The sequence below is a fragment of the Herpailurus yagouaroundi genome, unplaced genomic scaffold (genome assembly GCF_014898765.1).
Source record: "Herpailurus yagouaroundi ecotype Mexico unplaced genomic scaffold, PumYag 166, whole genome shotgun sequence".
Taxonomy (NCBI): Eukaryota; Metazoa; Chordata; class Mammalia; order Carnivora; family Felidae; genus Herpailurus; species Herpailurus yagouaroundi.
This window is the reverse complement of record NW_024412407.1, coordinates 2,257,536-2,269,552: the sequence shown is the minus strand read 5'-3', so window position 1 is coordinate 2,269,552 and position 12,017 is coordinate 2,257,536. Positions and strand designations below refer to the sequence as shown.

Genomic DNA, 12,017 nt, shown 5'->3' with positions numbered 1-12,017 from the left:
GGTTAAGCGTCTGACTTTGGCTCAGGTCATGACCTCACGGTTTGAGTTCGAGCCCCATGTTCGGGCTCTGTGCTGACAGCTCAGAGCCTGGAGCCTGCTTCAGATTCTGTGTCTCATTCTCTCTCTGCCCCTCCCCGCACTTGTGCTCTGTCTCTCAAAAATAAATGTAAAAAAAAATCAATAAAACGACACTAGTTTATAAAATTTAATTAATTTTTTTAATGTTTATTTATTTTTGAGACAGAGAGACAGAGCAAGTGGGGGATGGGCAGAGAGAGAACAAGACACAGAATCTGAAGCAGGCTCCAGGCTCTGAGCTGTCAGCACAGAGCCCGATGTGGGGCTTGAACTCACAAGCTGTGAGATCATGACCTGAGCCAAAATAGGACGATTAACCGACTGAGCCACCCAGGTGTCCTTCCATATGGATTTTAGGATCAACTGTCAATTTCTATAAAACCATGCTAGGATTTCTATTGAGATTACAGTCAGTCTATAAATCAGTTTGGGGAGAATTGGTGTCTCGGCAATATTAGGTCTTTCAACCCATAAACATTGCATATTTCTCCACATAAGACTTATTTAATTTCTCTTACCAATGTTTTTCATTTTCAATGTACAGGATTTGCACATCTTTCATCAGAGTTGTCCATACATATTTCTCTCTCCTTTTTTGATGATATTGTACATGATATTGTCTTTTAATTTCAACTTCCAATAGTTTGTTGCTGGTGTACAGAAATACAATTAATTTTTGTATATTGATCTTATATCTTGCAACCTTGCTGAACTAGGTCTAGTAGCACTTTTGTAGATTCATTAGAATTTTCTACACAGATGGTCATGTCACCTGCAAATAAAAACAATTTTACTTTTTCGTTTCCAATTTTTGTGTTTTTTTTTCCCCTTGCCTTATTACCTAGCTAGAACTTCTAGTACAATATTAAATAGAAAGAGGGAGTGGACCTATCTTGTTCCTGGTTTTAGAGGGAAAGATATATACATATGTAGTATATCACCTTTATTCAAGTATATATACTTTAGCGTTACTCAAATGTAATTCATAAACCATTCAATTCACAAGTCAATGGTCTTAATATATTCACAGATTTGTGTACATTTAAGTAATCATAAGTTAATTATGTAAATCACATAAAATTAATCACAATTTTAGTACATTTTCATCACTGCTCTCTAAAATCTTATACCCCATTAGAAATCACTTTGCATTTTCCTCAACCCCTCCCCCACCCCCCCAGTTTTGGGCAGTCATAAATCCACTTTCTATTCTGGATATTTCATGAAAATGGAAACATACCATACAGGGTCTTCTAAGATTGGCTTCTTTTTTTAGCATAACGTTTTCAAAATTAAACTATGTTGTAACATATACCAGCTCTTCATTCCTTTGTATGGTCAAATAACATTCCATTGTATGGATATACCACATTTTATTTACTCATTCATGAGCTGATGAATATGACAGTTAATTTTTTGTTCCCACTCGACGAGGCTAAGGGATGCCCAGAGAGTTGAAAAAAAATTTTTTTCTGGAAGAGTCTGTGATGGTATTCTAGAAGAGATTAGCATTTGATTTAGTAGACTGAGTAGAGAGATCCTGTCTCGCCAATGTGGGCGGGCATCATCTAATCTTTTAAGGGCCCAAATGGAACAAAAAGGCAAGGGAGGCTGGGAGGCTCAGTTGGCTGAGTGTTCCACTCTTGATTTCAGCTCAGGTCATGATCTCCTGGTTGGCGAAATGGAGCCCTAAGTTGGGCTCCTCACTGACAATGCAGAGCCTGCCTAGGATTCTCTCTCTCTCTTCTTTCTGCCCCTCCCTCGCTCATGCGGTCTCTCAAAATAAATAAACTTAAAAAAAAAAAAAAAAGGCAAGGGAAGGACGAACTCTCTTCTTTAGCTGAACACCTATCTTTTCCTATCCTCAGAGATCAGAGCTCCTGGTTCTTGGGCCTGCAGCCTCCTGCTAGGAGTGACATCAGTGGCTCCCTGGTTCTCAGGCCTATAGACTCAGAATGAGTTACACTGCTGGCTTTTCTGGCTCTCCAGCTTGTGGATGGCAGATTGTAGAACTTGGTCAACCTTCATAACCAGGTGAGCCAATTACTACAATAAATCTCCTCTTATAGATATCTATATATAGCCTACCGGTTCTATTTCTCTGGAGAACCCTGACTAAAACAATGAACACTTGGATTGTTTCCAGTTTGGGGCTATTATGAATAATGCTGCCATGAACATTTGTGTGCACGATTTTGTGTGGAGGTATGTTTTCATTTCTCTTAAGTACACACCTGGGAGTGGAATCCCTGGGTTGTATGATAACTCTGTATTTAACCCTTGGGGAACTGCCAGACTGTTTTTCAAAGTGGCTGCACAAGTTTACAATTCCACCAGCAGTGTATGAGAGTTCCACATTTTTTACATCCTCATCAACATGTGTTATTCCTCTTTTTTGTTATAACCATCTCAGTGGATACGAAGTGGTATCTTATTGTGGCTTTGATTTCCCTGAGGACTCATGATGTTGGGCATCTTGTTAGGTGTTTATTGGCCATATGTGTATCTTCTTTGGGGAAATGTCTATTCAGATCCCTGGCCCGCTTTTTTTTTTTTTTTTTAACGTTTATTTATTTTTGAGACAGAGAGACAGAGCATGAACGGGGGAGGGTCACAGAGAGAGGGAGACACAGAATCTGAAACAGGCTCCAGGCTCTGAGCTGTCAGCACAGAGCCCGACGCGGGGCTCGAACTCACGGACCGCGAGATCGTGACCTGAGCCGAAGTCGGACGCCCAACTGACCGAGCCACCCAGGTGCCCCCTGGCCCGCTTTTTAAATTGGATAATTTGTCTTTTATTATTGAGCTGTAAGAGGTCTTCATCTATTTTAGATATAACTCCCTTATCAGATATATAACTTGCGGATATCTTCTTCCATTCTGTACATTGTCTTTTCACATTCTGGATAGTGTCCTTTGAAGCACAATTTTTACATTTCGATGCGGCCCAATTTATCTATTTTTTCCCTTTGGTTGCTTGTGCTTTTGGTAACATATGTAAGGAGGCTTTGCCTGACCCAAGCTCACTAACATTTACTCCTCTATTGTCTTCTAAGAACTTTACGGTTTTAGCTCTTATATTCAGATCTATAATTATTATGAGTTAATTTTTGTGTATGACGTGATAAAGGGGTTCAACTACATTCTTTTGCATATGGCTATCCAGTTGTCCCAGCACCATTTGTTGATAAGACTATTCTTTCCCCCAGTGAACTGTCTTGACATCCTTGTTAAAAATCAATTGACTGGAGGGGCGCCTGGGTGGCGCAGTCGGTTGAGCGTCCGACTTCAGCCAGGTCACGATCTCGCGGTCCGTGAGTTCGAGCCCCGCGTCAGGCTCTGGGCTGATGGCTCAGAGCCTGGAGCCTGTTTCCGATTCTGTGTCTCCCCTCTGCCCCTCCCCCGTTCATGCTCTGTCTCTCTCTGTCCCCAAAATAAATAAACGTTGAAAAAAAAAATTAAAAAAAAAAAATCAATTGACTGGAAATGTGAGGGCTTATTTCTGGATTCTCAATCTATTAATTTGGTCTATATGTCTATACTGTAGACCACAGTGTCTTGATTACTGTAGTTTTGTAGTAAGCAAAGCTTTCATTGTCCTCAGGACACGTTACTCTTTCGTCATCAACATGTGACAGTATGCACTGAATATGGCCAATCTGGAAAACTCACTTGGATAGATAGAAATTAGCAGAAATCAATGAAAAGTAGAAAAACAATTAAGAAAGTCAGTAACACCAGAGCTGGTTCTTTAAGAAGGTCAATAGCAATAAATCTCTAACTAAACTGAACAAGAAAAAAAGAGAGGAGACACAAATCATCAGTATCAGGAATGGGAGGTAACAATACTACAGATTCTACAGATATTAAAAACATAATTAGGGGTGCCTGGATGGCTCAGTTGGTTGAGCATCCGACTCCAGCTCAGGTCATGATCTCGCAGTTTGTGGGTTCGAGCCTTGTGTCAGGCTCTGTGCTGACAGCTCAGAGCCTGGAGCCTGCTTCAGATTCTGTGTGTGTGTCTCTCTCTGCCCTTCCCCCACTTGCTCTCTCTCTCAAAAAATAAACATTAAAAATTGTTTTAAAATAATAAGATAATAATAATAATAATAATAATAATAATAATAATTTATATCAATAAATCCTGCAACTTAGATGAAAATAGGCCATTTTTTGGAAGACAAAACTACCAAAGCTTGCTCAAGAAGACACAACCCTCAATAGCCCTCATCTATTAAAGAAATTGACTATGTGGTTTAAAATCTTCCCCCAAAGAAATCCCAGTATCAATACCTGATACATATAACCCTCAAGTTTATCTTTTCTGGCAGAAGGGAACAGCACCAAAACACCTCCGGTTGACGTAAAAACACTTAAACTTCTCATCCAACTTTCTTGGTTACAAGAAAAAAACTAAAAATAACACACTACAAACTAAGGAAATGTGCAAGCTAATTATGTTGGCACCAGAGAATTTGCTAAAAATGAACTTCAGGAATTTTTCAAAACTAGGCCATCAGACCACTGAATTCCTCTAACATGTGGAAACTGGATCTCAACAACTGACAAACTATCAGTCTAGAAAAGAAAGCGCAGAATTATTGCTTTGGGGGGATAATATTAAAGTGATGGTGGCTTTTACAAACAAATGGAATTCCTTTTCAGAATAAACTGTATCTTCTGCTTAAGAGACACTTTTGTGACTTTGTCAATAACCTCAGCAGCTGTATTTGTAAAATACAGTATAAAAAAATCTGCCTTAAGGCCAAGGTTGTATCAAGCAAGTACTTATGGAGGCCTTTCAACTCCAAGACCTATTATTCTATGAAACTTGTAATGACAATGCTAAACCAAGGGTTGCCTTCTTTGTACAAAACCCAACAAGATACTCTTAACATTAAAGAGTTAAGGTACCACTTAACATTAAAAAACCTCTCTAAAGAGAGAGAGAGAGAGAGAGAGAGAGAGAGAGGAGAATGAAGCACCACAACTCTGTGTTCTGGATTCTCCCCCCGCCCGCCACCCCCACCATGCTTGGTTATCAATCCATTTTCTCTGCTGCCCCTGCGATATCTTCCAGGGAAATATCACTCCCCTCTTTAAAGCTCTGGCCTTTTGTTTCCCTTAGCACAGTTAAGATGGGTTGGGAGATCCAAAAGGATGTTAGTTAAAATTTAGAAGTCCCTAACATCTACCCAGGAACTATGAACACACCTGGTGCCTAGATTGTGGTGTCTAAATGTCATTCTCCGCTAAAAGGAATTAGGGTTCCTTGAAGACATGGCTGATTCCAACTGGAGCAGAGAAGGCACAAGATAAGCCTGGAACATTTTTGTTGTACCAGGAACAAAGGCAGGGCTTTAAAAACAAAACAAAACAAAACAAAACAAAACAAAACAAATCATGCCAAAAGGACACAGGAGCCAGATTAAAGGGGCTTCTTATGGCTAAAAGTGGTACAGTTTGAGCACATTAAAATAAGTAAGGATTGGGTGCCTGGGTGGCTCAGTTGGTTGAGTGACCAACTCTTGATTTTGTCTCAGGTCATGATCCCAGGGTCCTGGGGTTGGGCCCCTGGGGTTGGGCCCTCGGGCCCGGAATTGGGTTCTGTGCTGTACATGGAGCTTGCTTGGGATTCTCTCTCTCTCTCTCTCTCTCTCTCTCTCTCTCTCTCTCTCTCTCTTTCTGCTCCTCTCCCCAGCTCACAAGGACTCTCTCTCTCTCACTTAAATAAATAAATAAATAAATAAATAAATAAATAAATAAATAATAAAAACAGTAAAATAAGTAAGGATAGAAATGGATTATAACTTATTGAATAAAACAAAGTCCCATATTGATAGTAAATAGATGAACGAATGAATGAGTGAATGAATGAGTGAATTTATAAGGAGAAAGGAGGGTTCTTCTTTGTAACTGAATGCCGCATGATAAAAGTGGAGGGAATGTTGGGATTAGAAAATCATCATTTTGCAGCCATTATGATGAAAGTTGGCTTGGGCAAGGATCATGAGTGGATACTAAATCTAGCTGGGGAAGTACAAGCAGAAGAGGATATTGGGTAATCTCAGAATGACTCCACATAGATTGTTTATCAGTTGCAAAGGGGAACATAGTGACTGTACTGTGTAGAAACCAGACAACATCTTGATCAAATGACATCACCAATAAGCAGATGCACATTGTAGACCTTGGAGAGTACTTCCTTGAAAAGAACATACATGATTTATATCACATTCCAACTCAGAAAGCATAACCTGAATCCAGTTGAGAGGAAACATCACGAAAAACAAATAGACGAACAGTCTTTAAAATGACTGGCCTGTATGCTTTTAAAATGTCAATGCCGGGGCGCCTGGGTGGCGCAGTCGGTTAAGCGTCCGACTTCAGCCAGGTCACGATCTCACGGTCCGTGAGTTCGAGCCCCGCGTCAGGCTCTGGGCTGATGGCTCGGAGCCTGGAGCCTGTTTCCGATTCTGTGTCTCCCTCTCTCTCTGCCCCTCCCCCGTTCATGCTCTGTCTCTGTCTGTCCCATAAATAAATAAAAAAAAACGTTGAAAAAATAAAATGTCAATGCCATTAATGACAAAGCAGGCTGAGGAACTATTTCAATTAAGCTTAGTTCACTTTAGTTTAAGGAAACAGAAATATAACAACAAAATGCGATACATGATCCTAGCCTGGGATCTTGTACTGGAGAGGGGAAATGCCACCGTGGGCACTATTGGGACAATTGACAATTTTGGAATATGGACTTTAAAGTATAATGTCAATGTTAAACTTCCCGCATTTGATAATTGTACTATGGCTACTTAAGATAATGTTTTTGTTCTTAGGAAATATGCACCAGAGTATTAAGAGATAAAGGGGCATATTGTATAAAACCCACTCTCAGATGGTTCAGGAAAAAAATGTCATAGTATGTATATAAAAGAATGATAAAGAAAATTTGTCAAAATGTGAAAAATTAATACACTTAGGTAAAGAGCATATTGGGGCGCCTGGGTAGCTCAGTCGGCTGAGTGGCCGACTTCGGCTCAGGTCATGATCTCACAGTTTGTGAGTTCGAGCCCCGCGTTGGGCTCTGTGCTGACAGCTCGGAACCTGGAGCCTGCTTCCGATTCTGGGTCTCCCTCTCTCTCTGCCCCTCCCCCTCTCATGCTCTGTCTCTCTCTGTCTCAGAAATAAATAAACATTAAAAAGGTTTTTTTTAATAAAAAAAGAGCATATTGAAGTTCTATGTAACTATTTATGCAGCTTTTCTGTAAGTTTCAAATTATTTCAAAATGAAAAGGTTTTTTTTTTTTTTTTTAAGGTACATAAACAGAAGAGAACCAGCCAGATAAGGACCTAAGGTACATAAGAAAAGTTCCAAGTATTGAGTCAAATTCTGACCTTACTGTAGCTTGCTCCTTTTCATCTAGTTTCTTAAAAAGGCTCTTACCATCAACCTCAAGAGCTACAATTTCATAGGTGCCCCACGCAGCTTTTAGCCCCTCGGCCCATGGCCTCCCTATGAAGGTACCACTTTCCTTCCCTAGCTGTGTGGAGTCTGGCCACTTGAACATTTAGACTGCTTTAAACCAAAACCAAAACCAAATCAAAACCAAACAAAACCTATTCCAACATTGCAACCCACCCAGGTAGGTATTCTCAACATCCTTATTTGCTGTTCGATGCAAAATACAACTTCTCCAGGCCAAGGGCAAGATGGATGTCCGAACCTGTGCATGACTTCCTTCTTCCCACAAGCAGTAAATCCACAGCCTATAATTAATAAAACGGCCCTAACACCCTCACACCTGTGATTTATGTACACACGACAACAGAAGCAGGCTAGGTCCGTGGTGAAGAACCGAAGAAAGATGGCCTGAATTTGGCTTTGACTCCACCACTTAGAAGTTACGTGGCTGAGAGCAAGTCGATTACTACCTGGAGCTCATGAGGCATCTGGTAAGTATCAGACTCCATTTTAGGAAGCAGCTCCCAGAGCTTACATTCTAGTCGGATGAGGCAGAAAATAAATAAATAAATAAATATATTGATAGAAGATAGATAGACAGACAGATAGATAGATAAACTGAAATATAGATTATGCCAGATACTGACCCATGCCATGGAGAAACATAAGGCAGGTAACAGAATAGCAGATGCAAGAACAGAAGGTGCAAATGTAATTTTTTAGTAGAATATTCAAGCAAAACTTCCCGAAGGAGATGACAACTGAACACAAATCTAAAGTCCACGAGGGTGCAAACCGCATAGAAAGATGAATTTTGAGGCAAAACGGGATAGCAGGTGCAAAGGCCCTGGGGCAGTGACATGCCTCGGGTGAGGGATGACTTCTTAAGTCTCAAGCTCTTTGAAGGCAGCAAAAGGAATTACACATAGCAGGAGCTCTGTATAAATGGTGACGGGAGAGAGAGAGAGCAGGAGGGAGACTGCCATATTGTATCCAGAGATTTAGAGGCTGAATTTCTTTTTTCGTGAACAAATCTAAGTTATTTATTTAAGCCATCTCCTGCCATAAGCAAAGGGATGAAAGATCGGTGTACGGGTCATCATTTGATACAAGTAAGGAAGGTGAGCTAAAGGTACCATATACTGTTCTGGTCCGTGTGCAGAGTCATGGTCTGAACCAGGGCTGTGGTCCTCACTGGGTAGTGGTCCTCTTCACAGCAGGTCAGAAGTGGATTCACGTGAGAGTTACGGAATAGAGAGTACGATTACCATCTCCCCATGGAAAGGGCTTGGACCTGATACGGAGATGGGGGTAGGCGACGAACTGGGGTCTCTCGTGTCCTCTGTGATGCGACTTCAGGAAGATGTTCAGCCTGCTCACCCTCATGTCGGGAAGAGCTATGAAGTAGGTGAGGGCCTTCCACATTCAAGCTGAGCCCTCCTCGCCATGGGTGTCCCTCGACATGTACCGACCTAGCAGCCCCCCCCCAAAAAAAGGTTGAATTTTTTAAAAAATATTTATTTATTTTTGAGAGGGAGGAGGGGCTGGAGGGGATAGGATCTGAAGCAGGCTGTGCACTGACAGCACAGAGCCTCGTGTGGGGCTTGAACTCAACTGGTGGGATCATGACTTGAGCGGAAGTCAGAGGCTTAACCCACTGAGCCACCGAGGTTGAATTTTGGGAATAGGAAAGTAGGGGCACCTGGCTGGTTCAGTGGGGTGGAACATGTGACTCCTGATCTCAGGGTTGTTAGTTCAAGGCCACATTGAGTATTCAGCTTACTTAAAAAAAAAAAAAAAGATAGTAGAAGCATTAGCTTATAAAGCTAATGGAGAAAACCTGGTGATCAACTGATTCTAGGTCTTATCTTTCCAACCTTCTCTTAAAAATATTTCTCAAATGGAGATGATTTAAGGATTTTGAAGTCTTTGTTTTTGCTTTCTAGCTTTGTTTTGAGTTGAAAATAAGGATTTTTTTTTTTTTTAGTCTGCTTTTTTACTAAGCTTAAGACATTTTGCAGATATGTAGAACTCTTTAAGAATAGGGATTAGAGGGGCACTTGGGTGGCTCAGTCAGTTAAGCCTCCGACTTTGGTTCAGGTCATGATCTCCCAGTTTGTGGGTTCAAGCCCCACATTGGGCTCTCTGCTGTCAGCACAGAGCCCACTTTGGGTCCTCTGTCCCCCACCCCCACCTCTCAGCCTCTCCTGCACGCTCTCTCTCAAAAATAAATAAACATTTAAAGAAAAAAAAAAAAAGAATAGGGCTTAGAGTTCAAATTATTAATACTCTCAAGCAACTTTATTATTTGGAAGAAGTTAAATACCATTTATAGAGTAACAAGTTTATAAGGGAATTATTAGTAATTTCTGAATAGAAAGGCTTTTTCCCCAGGCCAAATTGTCAAGAGAATTGGGTCTGCGATTTGGATGTTCTTTTGCTATGTTTTGTACCATCTGTATTTGCCTCTTCAAATAACTTTGGATGATTTTTACATGACCACATTATTGTTCTCATAAACGGTATTTTTAGGAACTGGAAATCTGTCACTCGTCCTTAATAATTTGGGTAGCGCTGTTTCCTTTTACCCAACCTGCCAACATGGGCCGCGTTGGCACCAAAGCCGTGAAGAAGGCAGCCCAGGTCATCACGGAGAAGTACGACACGGGTAGCTACGTCCGCACCGGCAACCGAGTGTGCAAGGAGATGGCCACTATTCCCAGCAAGAGCTCTGCAACAAGAGAGCAGGCTGTCACGCATCAGATGGAGCACATTCAGAGAGGCCCAGTGAGAGGGCTCTCTGTCAAGCTGTTGAGAGAAAAGAGAGAAAATTATGGTCCTGAGGTCTCAGCCCCGGATCAGGAGAGCACGGAGGTAGATCCTCACACCAAGGAAATATTGAAACCCTTGCACTTTGCCAGTCTGTCCGACCTGCAGGTCACTTGGCCTATGGTTGGGATGTGTTTCAAAACACCACGTGGAGGGGCGCATGGGTGGCTCAGTCGGTTAGGCGTCCGACTTCAGCTCAGGTCACGATCTCAGGGTCAGTGAGTTCGAGCCCGGCGTCCAGCTCTGGGCTGATGGCTCAGAGCCTGGAGCCTGCTTCCAATTCTGTGTCTCCCTCTCTCTCTGCCCCTCCCCCGTTCATGCTCTGTCTCGGTCTCAAAAATAAATAAATGTTAAAAAAAAAAATTAAAAAAAAAAAACAAAAAACGCCACGTGGAGCCCTTTGAATCTTTCTGCTGGGCTGTGAGATCTTCAATAAACCTTGGACAACAAAAACAAAACAACTTATGTAGCTAATTGTCTCTTTCCCGAAAAGTGACTGAAAAGCAACAGTAGTCCAGGATTGTAAGTGTGAGATGGATGTTTTGTTGCTGGGCTCCTTTCTTTTTCTTTTCTTTAAAAAAAAAAAAAAAAATTTTTTTTAATGTTTTTATTTTATTTTTGAGACAGAGAGAGACAGAGCATGAGCAGGGGAGGGGCAGAGAGAGAGGGAGACACAGAATCTGAAGCAGGCTCCAGGCTCTGAGCTGTCAGTGCAGAGCCCGATGCGGGGCTCGAACTCATGAACTGTGAGATCATGACCTGAGCTGAAGTTGGACGCTTAGCCGACTGAGCCACCCAGGGGCCCCTCTTACACCTGCCTTTAGAAAAAAAATTCCCATTCTCTATTATCTGGTTGAAAAGTAACAAACTTCAAAACATACCAAAAAATATAGTTGAAGTTTTAACTTTATTATTTCCCTATTATAAAAGTAATGCATATTCATTATATAATAAAAGGGGGGAGCACAAAAGGTATAAAGAATTTAATTATAAATTACCTATAATCCCATCCCAGGGAAAACTATTAACATTTGGCATATTTTATTTTATCAGTTTTTTCCCTATGTGTGTTTGAACATAGCTCAGCTATCACTATATATAAAGTCCTGTATCCAGCTTTTTCAATATAACATTAAATTAAAATCATTTTTTCTCGTATCAATAAAAATCGTTTGTTGGGGCGCCTGGGTGGCGCAGTCGGTTAAGCGTCCGACTTCAGCCAGGTCACGATCTCGCGGTCCGTGAGTTCGAGCCCCGCGTCAGGCTCCGGGCTGATGGCTCGGAGCCTGGAGCCTGTTTCCGATTCTGTGTCTCCCTCTCTCTCTGCCCCTCCCCCGTTCATGCTCTGTCTCTCTCTGTCCCAAAAATAAATAAACGTTGAAAAAAAAAAAAAAAAAAGAGAAAATCGTTTGTAAACATAATTTTAGCGACAGAGTAACATTCCGTCATGTGGGTGTACTGTAGTTTAAATAGTCTTCTAATACATATATATATATATATTTTGTTTATTTATTTTGAGAGAAAGAGCATGAGCAGGGGAGGGGCAGAGAGAGAGAGAATCCCAAGAAGGCTCCGCACTGTCTGCGTGGAGCCCAGTGCGGGGCTCAAACTCATAAACCATGAGATCATGACCTGAGCCAAAATCAAG

General features: G+C 41.4%; 1 protein-coding gene and 1 long non-coding RNA gene across 2 annotated transcripts; both read left to right on the top strand.

The window, feature by feature from the left end:
• The first annotated feature begins 10,127 nt into the window (after positions 1-10,127).
• On the top strand, positions 10,128-10,606 carry LOC121038502 (40S ribosomal protein S17-like). The gene has a single exon (XM_040488001.1). The coding sequence runs from the start codon at positions 10,142-10,144 to the stop codon at positions 10,589-10,591; it is 450 nt and encodes a 149-aa protein (XP_040343935.1). The 5' UTR covers positions 10,128-10,141; the 3' UTR covers positions 10,592-10,606.
• An 836-nt stretch (positions 10,607-11,442) lies between these two features.
• LOC121038503 (uncharacterized) lies at positions 11,443-11,829 on the top strand. The gene is made up of 2 exons (XR_005794381.1): positions 11,443-11,539; positions 11,771-11,829. It is a non-coding gene; the product is annotated as an uncharacterized LOC121038503 (long non-coding RNA).
• Positions 11,830-12,017: the final 188 nt, after the last annotated feature.

Bases quoted from the DNA above. Each gene is read 5' to 3' on its own strand.
- LOC121038502 (XM_040488001.1), top strand. From the start codon at position 10,142: ATGGGCCGCGTTGGCACCAAAGCCGTGAAGAAGGCAGCCCAGGTCATC.